Consider the following 26,263-nt stretch of genomic DNA (forward strand, 5'->3'; position numbering starts at 1 on the left):
CATGTTCTTTCCAATATACTACTTAATAAGTAGCCTAATAAGTGTAAGTAATTATTACCTGGTAAAATAATGGGACATCTACACCTAAGTATTGTTTATAAATTTAAGCTTAAGCATAAGAAAAGTTGTGTTTTATTTCACACTAACTTTGACTTTTTAAAAGTCCATGTAATACATTGGACTGAAACATATGAAATCAGTGATATTTGACAGGTTTTTTTTTCTCCAAAGGAGCAATTTCATATGGGTCCACCTAATGGACTCTACAGAAGGAGTACACTTGCAAGAGTATTGAGTCCCTTTACCCACGGTGCACGTTGCCAATAAACCAGAGGGAGGTCCTCTAGGTTTAAAGGAAGGCAGGAAAATTCATCTTAAGGATGCAGAGAGATTTCTTACAAAGGGTGTCTTTGTAAAGCCTGTAGCTCTGGAAGGGAAAAAAATGAGCTATTTGTTTTTAAATCAGGGATTAATTGCTAATTGTCATGGGTGAACAATAAGTGTTTGTTGTATTGAATGAAATAGTCATTGGTAACAGGAAGACAGAGCACAATATTGCTAAGGTTACTTACATAAAGCGCATACTCCTAAGCGGTTCTCAGACAAGTAAACATTACCACCTACTCCAAATTAGATTGCAAATGAGTGAGCCAATGTTTAAATCATTTCAAAGATATTATCACACATTATGTAACACTTTACATTTTTCTGATGAAATGGGCTTTGGAATCAGAACAAAAGTTCAAATACCAGCTCCTTTGGTTACTCATAGGGTGACCTCGTGCAACTTATTTCACTCTTCTGAGCCATGATTCTTCAAATGTGAAATAGGAAAATAATGCCATACCTTACTTCACAGGGTGGTTATGAGGTTTAAATGAGATAAGTAATGTAAAGCTCCTGGTATAGTCCCTGGCACTAGTAAGTGCTTAATGAAAGTCCTTTGCTGCTGTTGTTATTTCATTCACTTTCTATTTTTTCCTATTTAGGCTGCTGGACTGCCATCCTCATACCCATTCACTAGTGTCCTTTAAGAAATTCCCAGCGGGCTTCCCTGGTGGCGCAGTGGTTGAGAATCCGCCTGCCGATGCAGGGGACACGGGTTCGTGCCCCAGTCCGGGAAGATCCCACATGCCGCAGAGCGGCTAGGCCCGTGAGCCATGGCCGCTGAGCCTGCGTGTCCGGAGCCTGTGCTCTGCAATGGGAGAGGCCACAACAGTGAGAGGCCCGCATACCGAAAAAAAAAAAAAGAAATTCCCAGGGGCCCAATTGCCCATGGAATACACCTGAGAGACCTGCTTTATCCTGCAGTCTCACAAAGAGGGTTTTACTAAGGAGTTAGCCATGGAAAAAGCACTGGCCTGGCAGTCAAGAAATTCAGAGTCAGTTCTGCTACCAACTTAACATGTGACCCCAGGGCAAATCATTTAGTTACTAAGAGTTCTGATTTCTTCACCTGGAGAATATGTATGTAAAACAAAATAATGTCATAATAACCTTTCCCAGGACTAAAATGTTAAGACATTTAACCTCAGCTGGGACCTGATCTCCAGAGAATTTTAGAAAGGGCTGGGTGACTTTGGATCTCCCCATAGGGTCTCTGATGCCAAGGGGAGGTCTCAGCTGTGCCCCTTGAGGGCACACTGAGCACTCTTCCTGATTGGCTATTACACACAAGTCTATGTTTTATAAAGTATACAGTGTGTTTCTCTTCAAAACATTTAATGGGATAAAAGAAAAATGGAGGGACTCTTTTGCTCATGAAATGAAATGGCAGTGCTTCATCATCAATATTAAGTTTTCCTTTCATTAATGCACTCTTGTTTTACTTGGTTACTATGTAAGTATTCTGCCTTCACACTACTATTTGGGTCCACAGGAGTCAGAGGCAAAGATGTACAGACTTCTGAGCTAAAAGAAGACAATAAACAAGAATTATAGATCAATTACTCTCTTTCCAATAGGACTATCTGAAGAGATTTTATCCATCTGACTCAAAAACAAGGGACCCCAATAGTTTAGAAGTCGAACTCAAGCAGATGCAAAAATTCTTTCGCCTGCCTATAACTGGAACATTAAGCTCCCATATTATAGAAATCATGCGGAAGCCCAGATGTGGAGTGCCAGATGTTGCAGAATATTCCCTATTCCCAGATCGCCCAAAATGGACTTCCAAAGTAGTCACCTACAGGTTAGTTTTGCTTTGGCTCATTTTAGCAAAAACAGTAAAGCCTATTTCCTAAAAGGTCAAACATTGTTTTCTTGTTTTCTACCAGGATCATGTCATATACTCGAGACTTACCACATGTCACAGTGAATCAATTAGTGGCAAAGGCCTTCAACGTGTGGAGCAAAGAGATCCCACTGAGCTTCAAGAGAGTTAGCTGGGGAATTGCTGATATCATGATTGGCTTTGCAAGAGGAGGTAAGGAAGATTCCTGCAGGCTGATCCTGTGTGCTATTTTGCTTGTTGTTTATATCAGTGCCCTCCTCTTTCTGGGATTTAAAATCTTTAAAGAGATATAGATATATGATAGATGATAGATAGATAGATAGATCATCTCATTAAAGATCAATGGTCTTACACTTTTTCTAGTCCATTAACTTAGAGCCACTTCTTATAGCAGAAGATGGCAGACTATGGCCCATGAGCCAAATCTGTAAATAGTTATTAGAACACAGCCATGGTCCTTCATTTACCTATTGTCTATAAGTTCTTTGGGGCTACAATGGCAGACTATAGCAATTCCGACAGAGGTCTTCAAGCCTATACATCTGGTCCTTTACAGAAAATGTTTGCCAACCTCTGTTTTGTAACATGAATCATGATATACATATATATTTATGGGACAGTTTAAAATATATCTAACTAACATCAACATTAAACCAAAAGAAGAGGTTACAACTTCCAAAGGCCTGAAGTGGTCTCCAACAATTGAACAGTCCCTGTGGCTTATTGCCAACACCCTTCATGTAGTAAAAAGTAGAAAATAGAGAATTTTCATATTAAAGGGCTTAAGGAGCTATAACCCATATACATGAACTGCTATTAACTGCTGGTGTTTCATGGTGCAAATTTAGAGGAAAATGTTGGTCTTTTTGGCCTGTTTTAATGTTAAACTTCCTGGGTGCTGTGAATTTAGCCGAAATTTGAGCTTCAACCACAATATCAACAAGACTGAAGAAAACCTTACAGAAAAAGCACGGATCATGGCACTCTATGTTTTTCAAGAACTGGATAAACTGGATATGGCCTGACACCAATTTGAAAATAAATGTCTCTGCATCACAAATAAAAGCACTATCAGAATCTATTTTAAGACACCTTGAGCACAGTTCTTCAAGAGACTGTCTACTACACCCACAAAGAAAAAGTTGGGTTTTTAAGAAAATGTATATTAGGGCTTCCCAGGTGGCGCAGTGGTTGAGAGTCCGCCTGCCGATGCAGGGGACACGGGTTCGTGCCCCGGTCTGGGAGGATCCCACATGCCGCGGAGTGGCTGGGCCCGTGAGCCATGGCCGCTGGGCCTGCGCGTCCGGAGCCTGTGCTCTGTAACGGGAGAGGCCACAGTAGTGGGATGCCCACGTACCGTAAAAAAAAAAAAAAAAGAAAATGTATATTAAATGGTATGCAATTACCTGCTGAATCCAGTACTCAAACTCATGGTCTACTCTGCCACCATCCAGCTAAGGAAAATGATCAACTATAACACTTAGATGCCACCATAAATAGGATGTGAATGTATTTAAAGTCCCTATCAGTAAGCTTTCAACATGTGGTGGTTATCAGGGATGAGCAGTGGTTCTGTGAAAGAAAAAGTCCCTGTGACAAATAAACACCCAAACCACCCTGTGTATGCAGCTGACTGCTTAAACTAATCTTTCTAACCTCAATAATCATGCACTGTAAACTAAAAGATGAAATGACTGGAGATAAATTCAGTCACTAAAGGCAATTACCTTTTTTTCTTTCAGCTCACGGGGACCCCTACCCATTTGATGGGCCAGGAAACACACTGGCTCATGCCTTTGCACCTGGGCCAGGCCTGGGAGGAGATGCTCACTTTGATGAGGATGAACGCTGGACTGATGGTAGCAGTATAGGTACAGCATCCCAAGTCTCTTCCACTACATATCCTTTTAAAAATCCTGAATTTTTAGATCTTAACTATCTTTGACAATTGAAAGCAATTAATAATAGTTATTGAGTGCTTGCTAACTGCCACCTCTGTGCTTTAAATGCATTATTGCATTTAATATGCTCATAATGCTCCATATATAGAAGATAGATACTCAGGCTACAGAGTCAAAAAATGGTGAGTTCAATTTGCTGTACCTCTACCAATTACTCACTTTGTATCTTTGGGCAAGTTATTTAACTTCTCTGAGCCTCAGTTTCCTTATCTATGAAATGGGACTATAAATAATTCCTACCTCACAGGATTCTTGTTGGAATTAAATGAGAATGCTTATGCAGTGCTTAGCACAGTGCTTGGTATATATTAATAATTCAGTAACTTATAGCTCTTTTATATATATCCCCAAAATAAGTTTTTTAATTGAAGGTGAAAGAGGAGCAGAGACTATGATATTTGAGAAGTATATACAGTTCTGATATTATTCACTGTTTTTCAGAAAGAACCCACACCATAACCCAGCCCATCGTATTCATCACTTTACAAAGTAGAAGAACACAGACAAAACAGAAAACTAATGAAGAGAAGCTCTAGATAAATAATCCTAATTGGAGACAATGCCTTTTTTTTTTTTACATCTTTATTGGAGTAAAATTGCTTTACAATGGTGTGTTAGTTTCTGCTTTATAACAAAGTGAATCAGTTATACATATACATATGTTCCCATATCCCTTCCCTCTTATGTCTCCCTCCCACCCACCCTCCCTATCCCACCCCTCTAGGTGGTCACAAACCACTGAGTTATCTCCCTGTGCTATGTGGCTGCTTCCCACTAGCTATCTATTTTACGTTTGGTAGTGTATATATGTCCATGCCACTCTCTCACTTTGTCAGTTTACCCTTCCCCCTCCCCATATCCTCAAGTCCATTCTCTAGTAGGTCTGTGTCTTTATCCCTGTCTTACCCCTAGGTTCTTCATGACATTTTTTTTCTTAAATTCCATAAATATGTGTTAGCATACAGTATTTGTCTTTCTCTTTCTTACTTCACTCTGTATGACAGACTCTAGGTCCATCCACCTCATTACAAATAGCTCAATTTCATTTCTTTTTATGGCTGAGTAATATTCCACTGTATATGTGCCACATCTTCTTTATCCATTCATCCGATGATGGACACTTAGGTTGTTTCCATCTCCTGGCTATTGTAAATAGAGCTGCAATGAACATTTTGGTACATGACTCTTTGAATTATGGTTTTCTGAGGGTATATGCCCAGTAGTGGGATTGCTGGGTCGTAGGGTAGTTCTATTTGTAGTTTTTTAAGGAACCTCCATACTGTTCTCCATAGTGGCTGAACCAATTCACATTCCCACCAGCAGTGCAAGAGTGTTCCCTTTTCTCCACACCCTCTCCAGCATTTATTGTTTCTAGATTTCTTGATGATAGCCATTCTGACTGGTGTGAGATGATATCTCATGGTAGTTTTGATTTGCATTTCTCTAATGATTAATGATGTTGAGCATTCTTTCATGTGTTTGTTGGCAATCTGTATATCTTCTTTGGAGAAATTTCTATTTAGGTCTTCTGCCCATTTTTGGATTGGGTTGTTTGTTTTTTTGTTATTGAGCTGCATGAGCTGCTTGTAAATTTTGGAGATTAATCCTTTGTCAGTTGCTACACTGGCAAATATTTTCTCCCATTCTGAGGGTTGTCTTTTCATATTGTTTATGGTTTCCTTTGCTGTGCAAAAGCTTTGAAGTTTCATTAGGTCCCATTTGTTTCTTTTTGTTTTTATTTCCATTTCTCTAGGAGGTGGGTCAAAAAGGATCTTGCTGTAATTTATGTCATAGAGTGTGCTGCCTATGTTTTCCTCTAAGAGTTTGATAGTTTATGGCCTTACATTTAGGTCTTTAATCCATTTTGAGCTTATTTTTCTGTATGGAGTTAGGGAGTGATCTAATCTCATACTTTTACATGTACCTGTCCAGTTTTCCCAGCACCACTTATTGAAGAGGCTGTCCTTTCTCTACTGTACATTTTTTTTTAAAGTGGCTACTGGCTACTGGCCCTGAAAGTGAAATGAGTACTTGTGTTTGGCAATAGGAATTCACCACTACAGTGATGCCTTGCCGTGAAAATCTAACCTATGTAAAATTATGACACTGCTTCCGTTTCACATCTTGCATACCGTTTTCATTCTTCCTTCTTCCCACTCAAGGTAAGCTAAAGACAGCTTCCTTCAATCTAATGCACCACAATTAGAACTCTGGCCACTCAAACACACTCACACCTTCCCCCTTATTTGCAAAGCCTTTTTATGAGTCTGAGGGAGAGAGAGCACATACATAATACACTTTTAACAAATCAAAAGCAAATCCCAGCATCGCCTGGAATTCCTGCCTTATGGTTGTGCTTTCTCAAAGCCAAATTTCTCTCTCCTGCTATTCAAAGTCACTATCATTTATTGAATAGCCATTATTATTTTCCAGATATTGGGAAACTCATTATGACAAATCAACAAGGTAGGAATTATTATCTCCATTTAACAGAAGAGGAACTGAGACTCAGAAATACCCATTAATTTGTCCAAAGTTGTCCAGCTAGTAAGTAGCAGAGCTGGGTTTCAAAACCAGGTCTTTATACAATACTTATAAGCCTTTGCTTTCCTCTACTGAATACTGCTATCTGAGTGATTACATAAGAAGCAAATAGGCAGAAAAACATTATATTTAAAAAAAGTGATGAGATTAAAGCACTACTATTCTTTTTTTTAAAACTTTATTGAAGTATAGTTGATTTACAGTGTTCTGTTAATTTCTGCTGTACTGCAAAGTCATTCAGTTATACACATATTCTTTTTCATATACTTTTCCATTATGGTTTATCCCAGGATATTGAATAGAGTTCCCTGTGCTTTACAGTAGGACCTTGCTGTTTATCCATTCTATATATAATGTTTTGCATCTGCTAATCCCAAACTCCCAATCCTTCCCTCCCACACCCCCACGCCCTTGGCAACCAGGAGTCTGCTCTCAATGTCTGTGAGTCTGTTTTTGTTTCATAGATATGTTCATTTGTGTCATATTTTAGATTCCACATAAAAGTGATATCAGATGGCATTTGTCTTTTTTTTATTTCACTTAGTATGATATCTCAGGTCCATCCATGTTGCTGCAAATGGCATTATTTCATTCTTTTTTATGGCTGAGTAGTATTCCATCATATAAATGTACCACATCTGAATTTTTTTATTATCTTTATTGGAGTATAATTGCTTTACAATGGTGTGCTACTATCTGCAGTATAACAAAGTGAATCACCTATACATATACATATAACCCCATATCTCCTCCCTCTTGCGTCTCCCTCCTACCCTCCCTATCTCACCCCTCTAGGTGGTTACAAAGCACCGAGCTGATCTCCCTGTGCTAATGTGGCTGCTTTCCAATAGCTATCTATTTTACATTTGGTAGGGTATATATGTCCATGCCACTCTCTCACTTCATCCCAGGTTACCCTTGCCCCTCCCCATGTCCTCAAGTCCATTCTCTATGTCTGCATCTTTATTCCTGTCCTACTCTGAGGTCCTTAAGAGCCCCCCTTTTTCTTTAAGATTCCATATATATGTGTTAGCATACTGTACTTGTTTTTCTCTTTCTGACTTATTTCATTCTGTATGACAGACTATAGGTCCATCCACCTCGCTACAAATAACTCAATTTCATTTCTTTTTTATGGCTGAGTAATATTCCATTGTATATAAGTGCCACAACTTCTTACCCATTCATCTGTCAATGGACACTTAGGTTGCTTCCATGTCCTGGCTACTGTAAAGAGTGCTGCAATGAATATTGGGTACATGATTCTTTTTGAATTATGGCTCTCTCTGGGCATATGCCCAGCAGTGGGACTGCTGAGTCGTATGGTAGTTCTATTTTTAGTGGTTTAAGGAACCTCCCTAGTGTTCTCCATAGTGGCTGTATCAATTTACATTCCCACCAACGGTGCAAGAGGGTTCCCTTTTCTCCACACCCTCCCCAGCACTTATTGTTTCTAGATATTTTGATGATGGCCATTCTGACCAGTGTGAGGTGATACCTCATTGTAGTTTTGATTTGCATTTCTCTAATGATTAGTGATGTTGAACATCCTTTCATGTGTTTGTTGGCAATCTGTATATCTTCCTTGGAGAAATATCTGTTTAGGTCTTCTGCCCATTTTTGGACTGGGTTGTTTGATTTTTTGATATTGAGCTGCATGAGCTGCTTGTATATTTTGGAGATTAATCTTTTGTCAGTTGCTTCATTTGCAAATATTTTCTCCCATTCTGAGGATTGTCTTTTCATCTTGTTTATGGTTTCCTTTGCTGTGCAAAAGATTTTAAGTTTCATTAGGTCTAATTTGTTTCTTTTTTATTTTATTTCCATTCCTCTAGGAGGTGGGTCAAAAAGGATCTTGCTGTGATGTATGTCATCCAGTGTTATGCCTATGTTTTCCTCTAAGAGTTTTATAGTGTCTGGCCTTACATTTAGGTCTTTAATACATTTGGAGTTTATTTTTGTGTATGGTGTTATGGAGTGTTCTAATTCCATTCTTTTACATATAGTTGTCCAGTTTTCCCAGCACCACTTATTGAAGAGGCTGTCTTTTCTCCGTTGTATGTTCCTACCTGCTTTGTCAAAGACAAGGTGACCATAGGTGTGTGGGTTTATCTCTGAGCTTTCTATCCTGTTCCATTCGTCTATATTTCTGTTTTTGTGCCAGTACCATACTGTCTTGATCACTGTAGCTTTGTAGTGTAGTCTGAAGTCAGGTAGCCTGATTTCTCCAGCTCCATTTTTCTTTCTAAATATTGCTTTCGCTATTCGGGGTCTTTTGTCTTTCTGTACAAATGTGAAATTATTTGTTCTAATTCTGGGAAAAATGCTTTTGGTAATTTGATAGGGATTGCATTGAATCTGTAGATTGCTTTGGGTAGTATAGTCATTTTCACAGTGTTGATTCTTCCAATCCAAGAACATGGTATATCCCTCCATCTGTTTGTATTCTCTTTAATTTCTTTCGTAAGGGTTCTATAGTTTTCTGCATACAGGTCTTTTGTCTCCTTAGGTAGGTTTATTCCTAGATATTTTATTCTTTTTGTTGCAGTGGTAAAGGGGAGTGTTTCCTCAATTTCTCTTTCAGATTTTTCATCATTAGTGTATAGGAATGCAAGAGATTTCTGTGCATTAATTTTGTATCCTACTACTCTACCAAATTCATTGATTAGTGTTAGTAGTTTTCTGGTAGCATCTTTAGGATTCTCTATGTATAGTATTATGTCATCTGCAAACAGTGACAGTTTTACTCCTTCTTTTCCAATTTGGATTCTTTTTATTTCTTTTTCTTCTATGATTGCTGTGGCTTAAACTTCCAAAACTATGTTGAATAATAGTGGTGAGAGTGGGCAACTTTGTCTTCTTCCTGATCTTAGTGGAAATGGGTTCCGTTTTTCACCATTGAGAACGATGTTGGCTGTGGGTTTGTCATATATGGCCTTTATTATGTTGACATAAGTTCCCTCTATGACTACTTTCTGGAGGGTTTTTATCATAAATGGGTGTTGAATTTTGTCAAAAGCTTTTTCTGCATCTATTGAGATGATCATGTGGTTTTTATTCTTCAGTTTGTTAATATGGTGTATCTCACTGATTGATTTGAGTATATTGAAGAATCCTTGCATTCCTGGGATAAACCCCACTTGATCATGGTGTATGATACTTTTAATGTGCTCTTGGATTCTGTTTGTTAGTATTTTGTTGAGGATTTTTGCATCTATGTTCATCAGAGATATTGGCCTGTAGTATTCTTTTTTTGTGGCATCTTTGTCTGGTTTTGGTATCAGGGTGATGGTGGCCTCTTAGAATGAGTTTAGGAGTGTTCCTCCCTCTGCTATATTTTGGAAGAGTTTGAGAAGGATAGGTGTTAGCTCTTCTCTAAATGTTTGATAGAATTTGCCTGTGAAGCCATCTGGTCCTGAGCTTTTGTTTGTTGGAAGATTTTTAACCACAATTTCAATTTCAGTGCTTGTGATTGGTCTGCTTATATTTTCTATTTCTTCCTGGTTCAGTCTCAGAAGGTTGTGCTTTTCTCAGAATTTGTCCATTTCTTCCAGGTTGTCCACTGTATTGGCATAGAGTTGCTTGTAGTAATCTCTCATGATCCTTTGTATTTCTGCAGTGTCAGTTGTTCCTTCTCCTTTTTCACTTCTAATTCTGTTGATTTGAGTCTTCCCTTTTTTCTTGATGAGTCTGGCTCATGGTTTATCAATTTTGTTTATCTCTCAAAGAACCAGCTTTTAGTTTTATTGATCTTTGCTATTGTTTCCTTCATTTCTTTTTCATTTATTTCTGATCTGATCTTTATGATTTCTTTCCTTCTGCTAACTTTGGGGGTTTTTTTGTTCTTCTTTCTCTAATTGCTTTACGTGTAAGGTTAGGTTGTTGATTTGAGATGTTTCTTGTTTCTTGAGGTAGGATTGTGTTGCTATAAACTTCCCTCTTAGAACTGCTTTTGCTCCATCCCATAGGTTCTGGGTCATCGTGTTTTCACTGTCATATGTTTCTAGGTATTTTTTTATTTCCTCTTTGATTTCTTCAGTGATCTCTTGGTTATTTAGTAGTGTATTGTTTAGCCTCCATGTGTTTGTATTTTTTACAGATTTTTTTCCTGTAATTGATATCTAGTCTCATAATGTTGTGGTTGGAAAGATACTTGCTGATTTCAATTTTCTTAAATTTACCAAGGCTTGATTTGTGACCCAAGATATGATTTATCCTAGAGAATGTTCCAGGCACACTTGAGAAGAAAGTGTATTCTGGTTTTTTTGGATGGAATGTCCTATAAATATCAATTAAGTACATCTTGTTTAATGTATCATTGAAAGCTTGTGTTTCCTTATTTATTTTCATTTTGGATGATCTGTCCATTGGTGAAAGTGAGGTGTTAAAGTCCCCTACTATGACTGTGTTACTGTTGATTTCCCCTTTCATGGCTGTTAGCATTTGCCTTATGTATTGAGGAAAGCACTACTATTCTGATTCCTCTTCTAAACCTTCTGCCCTTGTGAAGGCCTGGAAACAAATAAGCAAACTATGGAGAATTTAAACGGTTAGGTATTTTATAGTTATTTTATTTTTATTATTATCTATTTTGATTTTATTATATATATAGTTATTTTTTACAGTTATTGTATGTCTCTTTTGTTGCAGGAATTAATTTCCTGTATGCTGCTACTCATGAAGTTGGCCATTCCTTGGGTCTGGATCATTCATCTGATCCTAATGCTGTGATGTATCCAACTTATGGAGAAGGTGATTCCAAGAATTTCAAACTTTCACAGGATGATATCAATGGAATTCAGAAATTATATGGTAATATTTACAATTTCCATATTTCCAATGTCTCCTTAAGACATTGCCTTCTTTGGGTAGGCTTGAATGAGAAAGGCTGGGAAACAGGTATTTACTTGGAAAAACACACTGGAACTTTTATAACTAAAAGCCTATTGAGGGGAGAAATTTGAGACATTAGATACTTGAAATTTAATCATGCTATTTTATACTATGAGGATACTGATTTTAAGTTTTCAGTAATACAGTATCATTTGGTGAAATCATGAAAATGATGCTCTCAAACTTTTTTATAAGCTGCCACTCACTCTTCTTTCTTGCTTGGTTCAAATACTTTAGGGAGCCTCCCCCATAGGGGCGGACAGAGGAACATAACACCTTCCACCGTAGCTTCCCGCTCCCAAGGGTTTGGCCCTAGGTGCTTAAAAGTTACCCAAATTTTCCTGCCTGTATATATGCATAGGGAAATGGATTAACCATAGACAGTGACTTATAATTGCTGGTCATGACGGGTATGAATATACCATGTCCCAAGCTACACTTGTTTGTTTTAATCAAGTTCCAAATTCAATTTAAAAGAATAAACTGATTTGTATTTGCTTGATCAAGTCAGAAAGAGTAATGTGAGAAAGAAATCAAAGGACAAGGATAAAAAGCCATGTCTCTAGATAAAGATGAGAATAGTAAGAATCAAAGAAGCTAAATAAATCGTCCAAGGACAAGAGGCTGCTGAGTTCCTGAACAAAGATTCCAAGCCAGGGCTGCATGATTTCACATTCTTTCTACTTCATATTTCAGCTTATCATTACTTAGTATGCTTCTGAAAGCAATTTGGAAAAGAAAATACATACAGAATGATATCTTTAAGTACACAGACATAATTAAACCTTTCCGGCAAATTACCAGGATGATAAGAATATTCAGCAAGAAGATAACATAAGAGTCTCTGAATGTTCAGAAGAGCAATGAAAGTGCTTCCACATAATAAATAATGTAATGTCCTCAGGGGGAAATTACTCCTGTAGGATAATGGATTTAAGCTATCAGTTGAACCTATAACTTACTATCAATCAGCATCTCCCAAACTGTGTTCCCAGAACACTGGTCCTACCAGACAATTCCCCAAAAAAAGATGCTTTGGAGAAACAAGTTCAAAAACCACTACCTACTGTATTTAAAGTGCACAGGATGTTAAAAAGGATCTAACAAACTGTCATTTAACTCAGCGCTTCCCAAATTATAATCCTTTTTGTGGCACACCCATTGAGGCTTCTCAGAATAGCATTTCAGAGAACACGTTTTGGAAAGGACCATTAACTGTACCACAAAGTTCTGACTTAAGGAGCTGCTTGTGTCCAAAAAAGTTCATGAATCACTGACAATTTTTGGTAAAGTCAACATCAACAAAACAGAAAATAGTACCTCCCCTTATATAAAACTACGGAACTTACAGAATACTCTATGGCATATGTAACTATCTTTGAACCTTAAGAAAATTAGAAAGGGCCTGAAAAATGTTCTTTGGCAGACTGATTAGATTTAACATAAAGAAGATGGATTAGTGCATTCAATCCTTAAGTATTAGACAGTGAAGTGCCTCTAGTCAAAGTTGGAAAGAGGTAGCTTCTGGACAAATGAAAGTAAGATTAAATTACATAGGTTTTTGGGCTTCCCTGGTGGCGCAGCAGTTAAGAGTCTGCCTGCCAATGCAGGGGACACGGGTTCGTGCCCCGGTCTGGGAGGATCCCACATGCCGTGGAGCGGCTGGGCCCGTGAGCCATGGCCGCTGAGCCTGCGCGTCCGGAGCCTGTGCCCCGCAACGGGAGAGGCCACAACAGTGAGAGGCCCGCGTACCGAAAAAAAAAAAAAAAAAAAAAAAAAAAAAAAATTACATAGGTTTTTAATGTAGGTAGTTTATTAATACAAGACACTTCTTGTGAGCAGAAAATATAAATTCAAAAGAATGTGCTTAAACTCATGGATATAAAATTCCCAATGTTCCTTTCAGAATAATAAAAATAATAGCTAAAATGCATCAAATTTTTATAGTGTACCAGGCATTTCATGTGCAATAGCTTATTTAATTCAACAATCCAATGAGTTGTTACCGTCCTCATTTTACAGGCTGGTAATCTAACATGAAGAGAAGCTAAGTAATAACTTACCCAAGATCACATGGCTGGTAAAATGAGAGAGTGAAAAGACAGGGTGCAAAGATATCTGACCACCCAGGGAACTACACTCCATACAGTGTTGTCTTTTTAGCCTTTGGAGGTTGTTCTTCAGAACCGTTGTCCCAGGCACAGAAACTGGGCTGGATGAATGATGGACTGTACATACTGTGACATTTCTTGTGTTTTTATAGTCTTAGGATTTTTTTAATATGCTTTTTACATTGTCAGAATGTTCCTATTTTGTCTCTTTACAGGAAAGAGAAATGATTCAAGAAAAAATTAGAAACTTCAGGGAGAACACAGATTCATTCATTGGATTCTATATAGTTGTTCCCAACCAGAATTAAAGAACACTGTTGTTGCACTCCATTTACCCCTTACTGCCTCCATCCTTGTATTGTGGTTGGTTTTGTACATCTCTCTCCCCCTCCGGGGATAAACCCTATTATGACATTACTATGTCTTACTCATCTATGACTCTCCTCAAGCAACATGCACTTGGTGGATGTCAATAAATGTTAAATACATAGATAAATAAAATTTTTATTCCATGGTAAAATGATTTCTATTTGGAAGTACTGTTTCTGTGGCAAGAGAAGATACAATGAAATCAGACTAAGATGAGAAAAAAGAATTAAATAACCCCACCACATTATTTTGGGACTTCAGCTGCACCTCACCCTATCAACAGTTGGGTAAGGTATAGTATAGTATAGTATAGTATAGTATAGTACAGTACAGTATAGTATAAACCAAGATAGTATAACCCAAAGGTACCTTAAGTTCCCCTAATCCTTTGGTCCAATCCCTCACTCTGAGTATTCTGGGAAGTCCAAATCTTCCCACAAAATGTGTGTGAATTCCCAGGGATTTACAATCTCATAGTCCCTTCTGGCACCAAGTTCCTGCCCCTGAACTGACTTCATGGCATCTCTCCGACCACAGTTGCTCTTTGTTCCCTTTCCTCTGCCCCATCACAACCCAAATATCAATCTCACCCCCTTCTTTTTTACTTTCTCCAAACCAGTCCTACAAGGCTTTTGTGAGATTGTTGACACTGCTGAAGATGTGCATCAACGGTGAGATTTTACACTGCACAAGGACAATGAAATTGAACTAAACTCAAATTGGATATTATCCTCACCCTTCAAATCCTTTACCCATCCCAGCATCAGGAATTTCCCACTGGCCACCTACCTCTGCAGGCTCCAACCTCCTACCACATCTCTCCCTAATCCTCAAATCTCTAAACCCCAGTCCTTCTGACTTCCCTCAGAAACTCATTTCCTGAGATTCAAGTAGCTCTCCCTCTTGGTGCACCGAGACTCACTACTGTGTTTCTGTGGGAAAAACACTCTCTATGCGGGGCTTAACCCTTTAGCAGGACACAGAGCTGGCAAAGGCTTTTCCATTTCAGCCGTTCCTCCTCCACACTCCCTACACCCATGCATGTTTCTCTACAAATAGAGGGATAAATCATTGTAATTTACTTTCTTACTGATACAAATTATGCCACACATAAGCACTCTGAAAAGATGTATTCATTTTTTAAAATTTCATTTAAGGATTTTTTTCACCCAAAATGGATCAATAATCCAAAACTCAGAAATACCACCAAAACCATTAGGAAGCCATTCCAGGGACAGATAATATGAGGGGGGAATCTACAACCTAGGCAAAATGAGTTATATATTCAAAGACTCTCTTAAAACATAAGGGAATAGGTCTATAATAAAAATGAAAAGGAAGAAGTCATTACATTTAAGTTCCTCATTTTGTAGATGATAAAACAGACGAAGAGAGGTTAAATTTCCATAAATTTTGCAGTAAACAAATGTGTCCTGTGATTAAAGCATTTTGTTTGTTTGTTTGCCTGTTTGCATTTTGGTTTGGGCAGCAGAAGGCAATATCCAACTTGTAGCTGAAATGGATATTGTTTTTATCTGCCCAGCATCCCTTCACCCTACTTTTTGGGACAGGGACAGTCTTTCCCCTTTGTATGTTATCTTAGTGAGACATACTTTAGTATGCCACATGCTGCCAGGGCTGAGAAGGGAGTACAGGACCCAAGTTTGGCCTATCAGACACTCCCTCTGAAAACACCAGACACTGATTCACCCTGGTAGTGGGTTTTGGAGACACTGCCTGTTCATTCCTGCACCCAGATAAATCTCTGAAGCTGCCTTGGGTCCTCTCCTACAAACAGCTTAGGTACAGGGCGTCTCTTGCAGGTTTTGCAACTGACTGCATTGCCTTCTAATAAATTTTGTCTTTTGCTTATGTTAGCAAGAGTGAGTTTATGTCTGTTGCTTGCAAATCCCTGACACAGTAGCTTGAATGGCTCTCTTATGGTATCTGATATATGGACTCTGTTATATATCTCACCACATACTCCACTCTTAACTCTATGAAGTTAAGCTCTAACTGAGCATAGAAGTTGAATTTTCTTATTCCTATCCAAAAACCATAAAGCTGACTTCTAAACAGAAATTTTTCCTAAAAAATAAGGAACAATGTTCTTTTTTTTTAATTGTGGTAAAATACACATAACATAAAATTTATCATCTTAACCACTTTTAAGTATATAGTTCAGTATTAAGTATATTCACATTGTTGTACAAGGGTAAATGTTCTTACCCTTAGCACTATTAGCATGTTCAACTGAAAAATTCTTTGTTAGAGGCTATTCTGTGCATTGTAGGATGCTCAGCAGCATCCCCTGGCCTCTCCCCACTAGATGCCAGTAAAACATCCTCAGTCGTGAAACCAAAGATGTCTTCAGACACTGCGAAATGACCCCTGAGGAGCAAAATAGGCCCCAGTTGAGATCCATGGAGCTAAAGAAAATAAATTCCTATTTCACTGCATTATACTCAATGTCCCTTTTTACCTTTTTTTCATCCCTACCATTTGGTAATCCTGTGTCATCCCATGGGAAAGGAAAACCAGTAAAAGATTAATGTGGCTTTGTCTGTTTTTGACACTCATTTGAGGAAAGGACTGTCATATTTTAAGGAATAAAACCAAATGTATGCCAAAGCCAAGATGATGTATATTTATAGAAGTTCACAAAACTTGTTTGTATTCTGTCAATTATTTTTATTGTTATCTTTTCTAATTTTTATGTCAAACTCCAGTTTAAGATAGAGGGCTGAGCACATAAATTTGTCTTCACTCTCCTCTGAGTTTCCATTTAAGTGGTAGTAGGGTAATAAAACAGAATAGGCGGAGGAGGTCTATCCATAGACAAGGAATTTCAATAAATCACTGACGACCTAATACAGCTGATAGGTGAAACATATCAGCCTTAACCTGGGATATATGAAGAGGTCTCAGGTGGAAACCCACCTGAGACACAGATATGCTGTCTACAAGAGACCCATTTCAGACCTAGGGAAACATACACACTGAAAGTGAGGGGATGGAAAAAGATATTCCATACAAATGGAAATCAGAAGAAAGCTGGAGTAGCAATTCTCGTATCAGACAAAATAGACTTTAAATAAAGACTATTACAGGAGACAAAGAAGGACACTACATAATGATCAAGGGATCGATCCAAGAAGAAGATATAACAATTGTAAATATTTATGCACCCAACATAGGAGCACCGCAATACATAAGGCAAAGACTAACAGCCCTAAAAGAGGAAATCGACAGTAACACAATCATAGTAGGGGACTTTAACACCTCACTTTCACCAATGGACAGATCATCCAAAATGAAAATAAATAAGGAAACACAGCTTTCAATGATACATTAAACAAGATGTACTTAATTGATATTTATAGGACATTCCATCCAAAAAAATAGAATACACTTTCTTCTCAAGTGTTCATGGAACATTCTCCAGGATAGATCATATTTTGGGTCACAAATCAAGCCTTGGTAAACTTAAGAAAATTGAAATCATATCAAGTATCTTTTCCGACCACATTGCTATGAGACTATATATCGATTACAAGGTAAAAGCTGTACAAAATACAAACACATGGAGGCTAAACAATACGTTACTAAATAACCAAGAGATCACTGAAGAAATCAAAAAATATCTAGAAGCAAATGACAATGAAAACACAATGACCCAAAACCTATGGGATGCAGCAAAAGCAGTTCTAAGAGGGAAGTTTACAGCAACAGAATCCTACCTCAAGAAACAAGAAACATCAAACCAAAAACCTAACCTTACACCTAAAGCAATTAGAGAGAGAAGAACCAAAAAAACCTCAAAGTTAGCAGAAGGAAAGAAATCATAAAGATCAGATCAGAAATAAATGAAAAAGAAATGAAGGAAATGATAGCAAAGATCAATAAAACTAAAAGCTGGTTCTTTGAGAAGATAAACAAAATTGATAAACCATGAGCCAGACTCATCAAGAAAAACAGAGAGAAGACTGAAATCAACAGAATTAGAAACGAAAAATGAGAAGTAACAACTGACCCTGAAGAAATACAAAGGATCACGAGAGATTATTACAAACAACTGTATGCCAATACAATGGACAACCTGGAAGAAATGGACAAAGTCTTAGAAAAGCACAAACTTCTGAGACTGAACCAGGAAGAAATAGAAAATATAAACAGACCTATCACAAGCATTGAAATTGAAACTGTGATTTAAAATTTTCCAACAACAAAAGCCCAGGACCAGATGGCTTCACAGGCAAATTCAATCAAACATGTAGAGAACAGCTAACACCTATCTTTCTCAAACTCTTCCAAAATATAGCAGAGGGAGGAACACTCCCCAAACTTATTCGACGAGGCCACCATCACCCTGATACCAAAACCAGACAAAGATGTCACAAAGAAAGAAAACTACAGGGCAATATCTCTGATGAACAGAGATGCAAAAATCCTCAATGAAATACTAGCAAACAGAATCCAGCAGCACATTAAAAGGAGCATACACCAAGATCAAGTGGCTTTTATCCCAGGAATGAAAGGATTCTTCAATATACACAAATCAAACAAGGTGATACACCATTATTAACAAATTAAAGGAGAAAAAAACATATGATCATTTCAGTAGATGCAGAAAAAGCTTTTGACAAAATTCAATACCCATTTATGATAAAAACTCTCCAGAAAGTAGGTATAGAGGGAACCTACCTCAACATAATAAAGCCCATATATGACAAACCCACAGCCAACATTGTTCTCAGGAACAAGACAAGGTTCCCCACTCTCATCACTATTATTCAACATAGTTTTGGACCTTTTAGCAACAGCAATCAGAGAAGGAAAAGAAAGGAATCCAAATCAGACAAGAAGAAGTAAAATTGTCACTGTTTGCAGATGACATGATACTATTCATAGAGAATCCTAAAGATGCTACCAGAAAACTACTAGAGCTAATCAAAGAATCTGGTAGAGTAGCAGGATACAAAATTAATGCACAGAAATCTCCTGCATTCCTATACACTAATGATGAAAAATCTGAAAGAGAAATTAAGGAAACATTCCCATTTGCCATTGCAACAAAAAGCATAAAACACCTAGGAATAAACCTACCTAAGGAGACAAAAGACCTTTATGCAGAAAACTATAAGACACTAATGAAAGATATTAAAGATGATACAAACAGTTGGAGAGATACACCATGTTCTTGGATTGGAAGAATCAACATTGTGCAAATGGCTATATTACCCAAAGCAATCTACAGATTCAATGCAATCCCTATCAAATTACCAACGGCATTTTTCACAGAACTAGAACAAAAAATTTCACAATTTGTATGGAAACACAAAAGACCCCAAATAGCTAAAGCAATCTTGAGAAAGAAAAACGGAGCTGGAGGAATCAGGCTCCCTGACTTCAGACTATACTACAAAGCTACAGTAATCAAGACAATATGGTACTGGCACAAAAACAGAAATATAGATCAGTGGAACAGAATAGAAAGCCCAGAGATAAACCCACGCACTTATGGTCACCTTATCTTTGATAAAGGAGGTAAGAATATACAATGGAGAAAAGACAATCTCTTCAATAAGTAGTGATGGGAAAACTGGACAGCTACATGTAAAAGAATAAAATTAGAACACTCTGTAACACCATACACAAAAATAAACGCAAAATGGATTAAAGACCTAAATGTAAGGCCAGACACTATAAAACTCTTAGAGGAAAACAGGCAGAACACTCTTTGACATAAATGACAGCAAGATCTTTTTTGATCCACCTCCTAGAGTAATGGAAATAAAAACAAAAAGAAACAAAGGGGACGACCTAATGAAACGTAAAAGCTTTTGCACAGCAAAGGAAACCATAAACAAGACAAAAAGACAGCCCTCAGAATGGGAGAAAATATTTGCAAATGAAGCAACTGACAAAGGATTAATCTCCAAATATATAAGCAGCTCATGCAGCTCAATAACAAAAAAACAAACAACCCAATCCAAAAATAGGCAGAAGACCTAAATAGACATTTCTCCAAAGAAGATATGCAGATTGCTAACAAACACATGAAAATATGCTCAACATCACTAATCATTAGAGAAATGCAAATCAAAACCATAATGAGGTATAACCTCACACTGGTCAGAATGGCCATCATCAAAAATCTACAAACAATAAATGCTGGAGAGGGGGTGGAGAAAAGGGAACCCTCTTGCATTGTTGGTGGAATGTAAATTGATACGGCCACTATGGAGAACAGTATGGATGTTCCTTTAAAAACTAAAAATAGAACTACCATATGACCCAGCAATCCCACTACTGGGCATATACCCTGAGAAAACCATAATTCAAAAAGAGACATGGACCACAGTGTTCATTGCAGCACTATTTACAATAGCCAGGACATGGAAGCAACCTAATTGTCCATCGACAGATGAATGGATAAAGAAGATGTGGCACATATATACAATGGAATATTACTCAGCGATAAAAAGAAATGAAATTGAGTTATTTTGAGTGAGGTGGATGAACCCAGAGCCTGTCATACAGTGTGAAGTAAGTCAGAAAGAGAAAAACAAATACCGTATGCTAACACATATATATGGAATCTAAAAAAAAAAAACAAACAAACAAACATATTTTGACGAACCTAGGGGCAGGTTAGGAATAAAGACACAGAGAATGGATTTGAGGACACGGGGAGAGGGAAGGGTAAGCTGGGACGAAGGGAGAGAGTAGCATTGACATATATACACTACCAAATGTAAAACAGATAGCTAGTGGGAAGTAGCTGCATGGCACAGGGAGATCAGCTCGGTGCTTTGCAACCACCTAGAGGGGTGGGATGAGGAGGGTGGGAGGGAGACGCAAGATGGAGGGGATATGGGGACATATGTATGAATATAGCTGATTCACTTTGTTATACAGTAGAACTAACACAACACTGTATAGCAAGTATACTCCAATAAAGATGTTAAAAAATAAATAAATAAATACATGTCAGTGCCCCTAATTTTTTAAATGATACTAGTCCATAAAATCCAAAAATCTGGAAATCACTGTAGCAAGCTACAAAGACAGGGAAGGTTTTCAGTAAGGAACTCACAAGATGAGCTTTGTTTTCTCGATGTCAACTAAAATGTCAGCCTTATGAATTATGAACTCTCCTATCTATAACCCTGTAAAAAAAGGGCAGGAGACCAGTACTAGTTGGCAAGACTGTAAAAAATATTTACCATGGTAGGAATAGCAAAGTACAATTTAAAAAAATATTCTTAGGTCAAATGTGATTTTCTTCATCAAGATTATTTAGAAGTCTATTTATTTTTAACACATTTTAAAAGAGGTAATTAACATTCATCTATTTCATCAACAATGAATCCCTGTATTTACCAGATAGTTATAACGTATTCTAAGAACTACACAGAAACCATGATTTGACCATTATTCTCAGTTAACCATCCAAAAAACACTCATTGAGTCAGGAACTTGGGGGTCAAAGAAGTATACAAAGGTGAAAAATACATACAACCTGCCTTCAAAAATCTCAAAGTCAGTCTAATTAATAAAGCACATACTCAAGAAATATTTATAATACAACATTTTAAGTGTTATAATAGAGCATTTTACAACGTGTGAGGGAGAAAGTCCTAATAGTGAGATTCCAGGAGTTAATGAATTTCTGAGCTACATTCAACAAATTCTAGCATACCACAGATAACATGCAAGACCAAAACTCCAGTTTGATCATAAAGTATTCCAGATAAGTTGGACTTCTCAAATAGGCCTGGGACTTCCCACCAGCCTGATCAAAACTTTTTTAGAACTGTGATGTATCCTAAGACTTCACAGATGCCAGACCTGCATCATGGTCTGAAGGCTCTCCCTTCCTACTCCACTCCCTCCCCCTTTATCCTTCCTAACTCTAGGAAGGACACCTAAGAATAAACCTGTTGCATGTCTAATCTAAAAGAAAACCAAACTCACAGAAAAAGAGATCAGATTTGTGGTTGCCAGAGGCAGTGAGTAGGGAGTGTGGGAACTGGGTAAAGGTGGTCAAAAGGTACAAACTTCCAATTATAAGATAAATAAGTGCTGGGGATGTAATGTACAACATGATGACTATAGTTAACAATGCTATATGGTATATTTGAAAGTTGCTAACAGAGTAGATCCTAAAGTTCTCATCACAAAGAAAAAAATTTTTCATAACTAAATGAGGTGATGGACGTCAACTTATTGTGATAATCATTTCACAATATATACATATGTCAAGTGATTATGCTGTACATCTTAAATTTATACAATGTTGTATGTCAATCATATAATACTGAAATCATATAATACTTTCAATAATACTGAAAGAAAAAAAATCTCTGGCATGTCTAATCCTCTCTTAGCATCTGCTCTTTGGAGGACCCAAAGTAACACAAGCGGTGCTCTGTTTATCTATCACTGCATTTAAAACTGCCCAAAATCGTCACTTAAAACAACTATTATTTTATTAAATCTCATGATTTTGTGGGTCAGGAATGCGGGCAAGGCTCCCCAGGGTAATTCTTTTGTTCCATCAGGCAGATGGGCTGGTTTGGAGGGTCCAAGATGGGTGCACTCATATGTCTGCCACTTTGGTATAAATGGCTAGAAATCTGGGCTCAGCTGGGACTGTCAACCATATGGCACACTCGTGCCCTCTCCAGCATGGAGATCTTAAGGTGGTCAGACTTCACACATGTGGCTCAGGGCTCCAAGAGCAAGTGTTCCCACAAACAAAGAGAAGCTGTAGAGCCTTTTAGACACATAGCATCACTTCTGCTATACCCTACTAGTCAAAGTAATCACAGGCCACCCAGAGCAAAGATGAGGGGGAACACCTCCCACTTTGATACAAGTGCCAAAGAATTTGCAGTCATGTTTTAAAACTGCCACATGGGGTCACCCTTCCTCTTACAAAACCAGCTATCATTTAAACCAGGGGAGATTAATTCTAACTGAAAGTATACTTGCTACAATAAAAATGCTGTATGTATCAGCAGAATTAAGTTTTAGTTTGCACCCTCATTTGCCATCACAGCCCAGATGTCAATACCCCGATGAACAAAAAGGGAATTCAGAGTGCTTTACTGTTCAGGTGTAGACCTGTAGACCATGACCCTGGTGACCACAACTGTTTCTTTGGGGGTAATTTTTTTACTTTCTGCATGTATTGAAGGCTGTCATGCAACATGACCCCTGCCCACTTATTCAGTGATCATGCTAAGTGTGTGAAAGAGTTATTCCCATTACAGCAAGCATAAAGAGGATGGTGAATTGCCCTCTGGCTTGACTCCAGCTAAGGGACAACTGTGAGCTACTACTGCAACTTTAATTGGTGAGAAAGAAGCATGGTGTTGCGATTACAAAAGGATAATGGGTTAAATTTTAAGGAACAACACAGTCTTTCATCCCTGATTTCTTTTGCTGAAGCATTTTCCTGAGAATTATAGACTTTAGGGCCAAGAACCAATGATTCTCCTTGGATATAAACTACCCAAGTAAGGGTGGACTTGCTCTCCTAGACTTTAATAGTAATGACTATCGTTTGTTTTATGTGCATGTGTATGGGCTAAACATTCACATGGAAGAAGCCTTGAGAAATACCTCAGCATCAGAGCAAATACATTCGACAGGCCTTTCTTGCCTCTCAAATTAGCAAATACACCTAGCCCTGAATAAAAACAAGCAACTATGTAGAAAATTTTGGGAAACTTAAATAACGAATTGCACTTCTATTCAAACTTAATACCTAATATACTTTTTTGGTTATCTATAACTAGATCATATTCAGGGATGAATCTACCTCAAAGTAAGTAGATTACAACCTCTATCTAATGAATCATTCTGGTATAAAAACATGATTAATCTATTTTAAAACTTCTTCTCCCCCCATGACATTGATAAGAAAAGTGTAGTTCTTGACAGAAAAGGCAGAGTCTATGAGTTAATTGTTCTGAATTAGAAGCCTAAGGATTAGCACCATCACTGGCACATAAAGGTTGTCTAATAAATTTATTTGTTGAATGGTTGAACGATTGAATGAATACAGTATTTGAATTAACTTGCTCAATTAAAATTTTCATTTTAGACATCTTCTAAAAGATGATGGTATAAATCAAGAATGGTAAGGTGGAGGTTAATTTAAATTTGAAACACTTTAATGGTTTCTATTCAGCTTATTAAGGATTAATACTTAGAAAATGTTAATTATAACTTACTAGGACAAATTTCCTTTGAACCTCATTTCTTATATGTTCATATCAGATAATTAGTCCTTTCTAGCTAAACCCTAATATTCTGGTTATATCAATATCACAAACAAAGACTAAAGGATATCATCTTAATTACCTTCAGGCAGGGAATTTAGCTGCTTTGTTAGTACCCAGAAGAGTATGTGACAATGAGTAGGGCACCCACTTAATATTTTCTGAAAGAAGGAATTAATTAATGTATACATTAGTGGCCTCGAAAAGTATTGGCTAGAAATTGACTTTTTCCTGAATGATTTCTCCATGTGCTGGGCTTACTGGAATAATAATTGCTAACATGTAAATGCTTAGAAGAATTACTTGGAATACTGTTCCAAGCATGCTGGTGGTTGTTGAATATATTCTTTGGGTTGTCTATTGCTACATAGCAAATAAACCCCAAACTTAGTGTCTTGAAACTACTACAACCATTTTCTAATACATAATTCTGTGGCTTGACTAGGTAGTTCTGCTAGTTTTGTTTAGGGTCTCTCATAAGTCTTCAGGCAGATGGTGGCGGAGCTAGAATGTCCAAGATGGCTTCACTCACATGTCTGGTGCCTTAGCAGGATGGCTGGAGAGCTGGGACCTCTCTCCCCACAAATGGTCTCTTCTGTATGCAATGACTGAATCCCTGGACCTACCGCTTCCAAGGAGGAAGAAGTAGAAGTATCACTTCTTCCAAGTGCTACTGGTTAAAGCAGCCACAGTGCCAGTCAGCCCAGATTCAAAGTGAAGGAAAATAAACTCCATTTCTCAACGGGAGAACACAACAAAAAATTTGTAACCATCTTCAATCCACCCTACATACTTACATTCTAATCATTAGAGCAACACTGAAAAGTGGGTATTATTTTCGCCATTTCATAAAAGAGGAAATTCTCACAGCCAATAATGGCACTTGGATTTGAAGCTGTTTGTATATTTCCAGCCTTTTTTACTGCCTCTCCAAGAAGATAACACTAAGGATACATACAAAATAAAAACAAACAAAATTACTGTATATCTAATTCTGTGTCTGGACTTGGTCCCTTGTTTTATTCTTGTCCCTGTAATTGAATCATCAATCAGAGCCTCATATTGCTTTTTGCCTCCAAAGTCTGCCCCTTCAGGTTTTCCCACCATTGTTGTCGACCAAAAAAAAAAACAATCATTCTTTATTCAGCCTGGCATTCCTTTATTTTCACAACACAGACAATGGTTCAGCCACCAGCGCATCACCAGTCCTCGGTTCTTTGATTGAGCCTATGCTCACCTGAGTTTACCATGAAGATTTCAGCTCCAGGGTAACTTGCCCTAATAACACAATCAATTTCTCTGGTGACGTGTCCTCCGAGAATGCAAAGTAGTTTGATACTGGCCTAACAATCATAATTCTTCCCTACCCCAAAGTCCTAAAGATAGTTGATATTTTCTTCTAGCAATTTTAATCTTTCATATTTAACACCTTACTTACTTTTATATTCTGGAGTTTATTTTTATATTTTGCCTGAGGTAGGAATCATTTGATTTTTTTCATATAGCGAACCAAATTTTCCTACAAAATATTTAAATAACCCAAACTCTCATGTGCATTTTTTGGAGTTCTATTCTATTCCACACTGCATTTGTATGTTTCTATACCAGTACCACATTGTTTACCTAGGATGGCGGGGTAATATATCGAAATATCTAGTAGGATAAGTCTGTCCCTTCTTTGCTTTTCTTTTTCATGATTGTCTTAATCAGGGATCAGGGAACTGCAGCCCATGAGCCAAACCCTGCCCGCTGACTATTTTAGTAAATAAAGCATTATTAGAACACAACTACATGCATTTGCTTACATACCATCTATGCCTGCTTTTGAGCACTAGAACAGCAGAGTAGAGTAGCTGC

General features: G+C 37.6%; 1 protein-coding gene and 1 long non-coding RNA gene across 5 annotated transcripts in view; one reads left to right on the forward strand and one right to left on the reverse strand.

Moving 5' to 3' along the window:
- Positions 1-26,263, reverse strand: part of LOC308619776 — a 279,938-nt gene that overhangs the window by 219,302 nt on the left and 34,373 nt on the right. The window lies entirely within an intron of this gene.
- On the forward strand, positions 1,846-14,135 carry MMP7 (matrix metallopeptidase 7). Of its 3 annotated transcripts, XM_081240407.1 has the most exons (5): positions 1,846-2,191; positions 2,277-2,425; positions 3,976-4,104; positions 11,389-11,550; positions 13,958-14,135. In XM_081240407.1, the coding sequence occupies exons 1-5, from the start codon at positions 2,040-2,042 to the stop codon at positions 13,984-13,986; spliced, it is 621 nt and encodes a 206-aa protein (XP_081096533.1). In that variant the 5' UTR covers positions 1,846-2,039; the 3' UTR covers positions 13,987-14,135. The 3 variants fall into 3 exon arrangements, with proteins under 3 accessions (XP_081096533.1, XP_081096532.1, XP_081096534.1); XM_081240406.1 differs by lacking the exon at positions 13,958-14,135 and having other exon boundaries at positions 11,389-11,704; XM_081240408.1 differs by lacking the exons at positions 11,389-11,550; positions 13,958-14,135 and adding an exon at positions 4,636-4,880.

Source organism: Mesoplodon bidens (assembly GCF_964165515.1).
Source record: "Mesoplodon bidens genome assembly, chromosome: 7".
Classification (NCBI taxonomy): Eukaryota; Metazoa; Chordata; class Mammalia; order Artiodactyla; family Ziphiidae; genus Mesoplodon; species Mesoplodon bidens.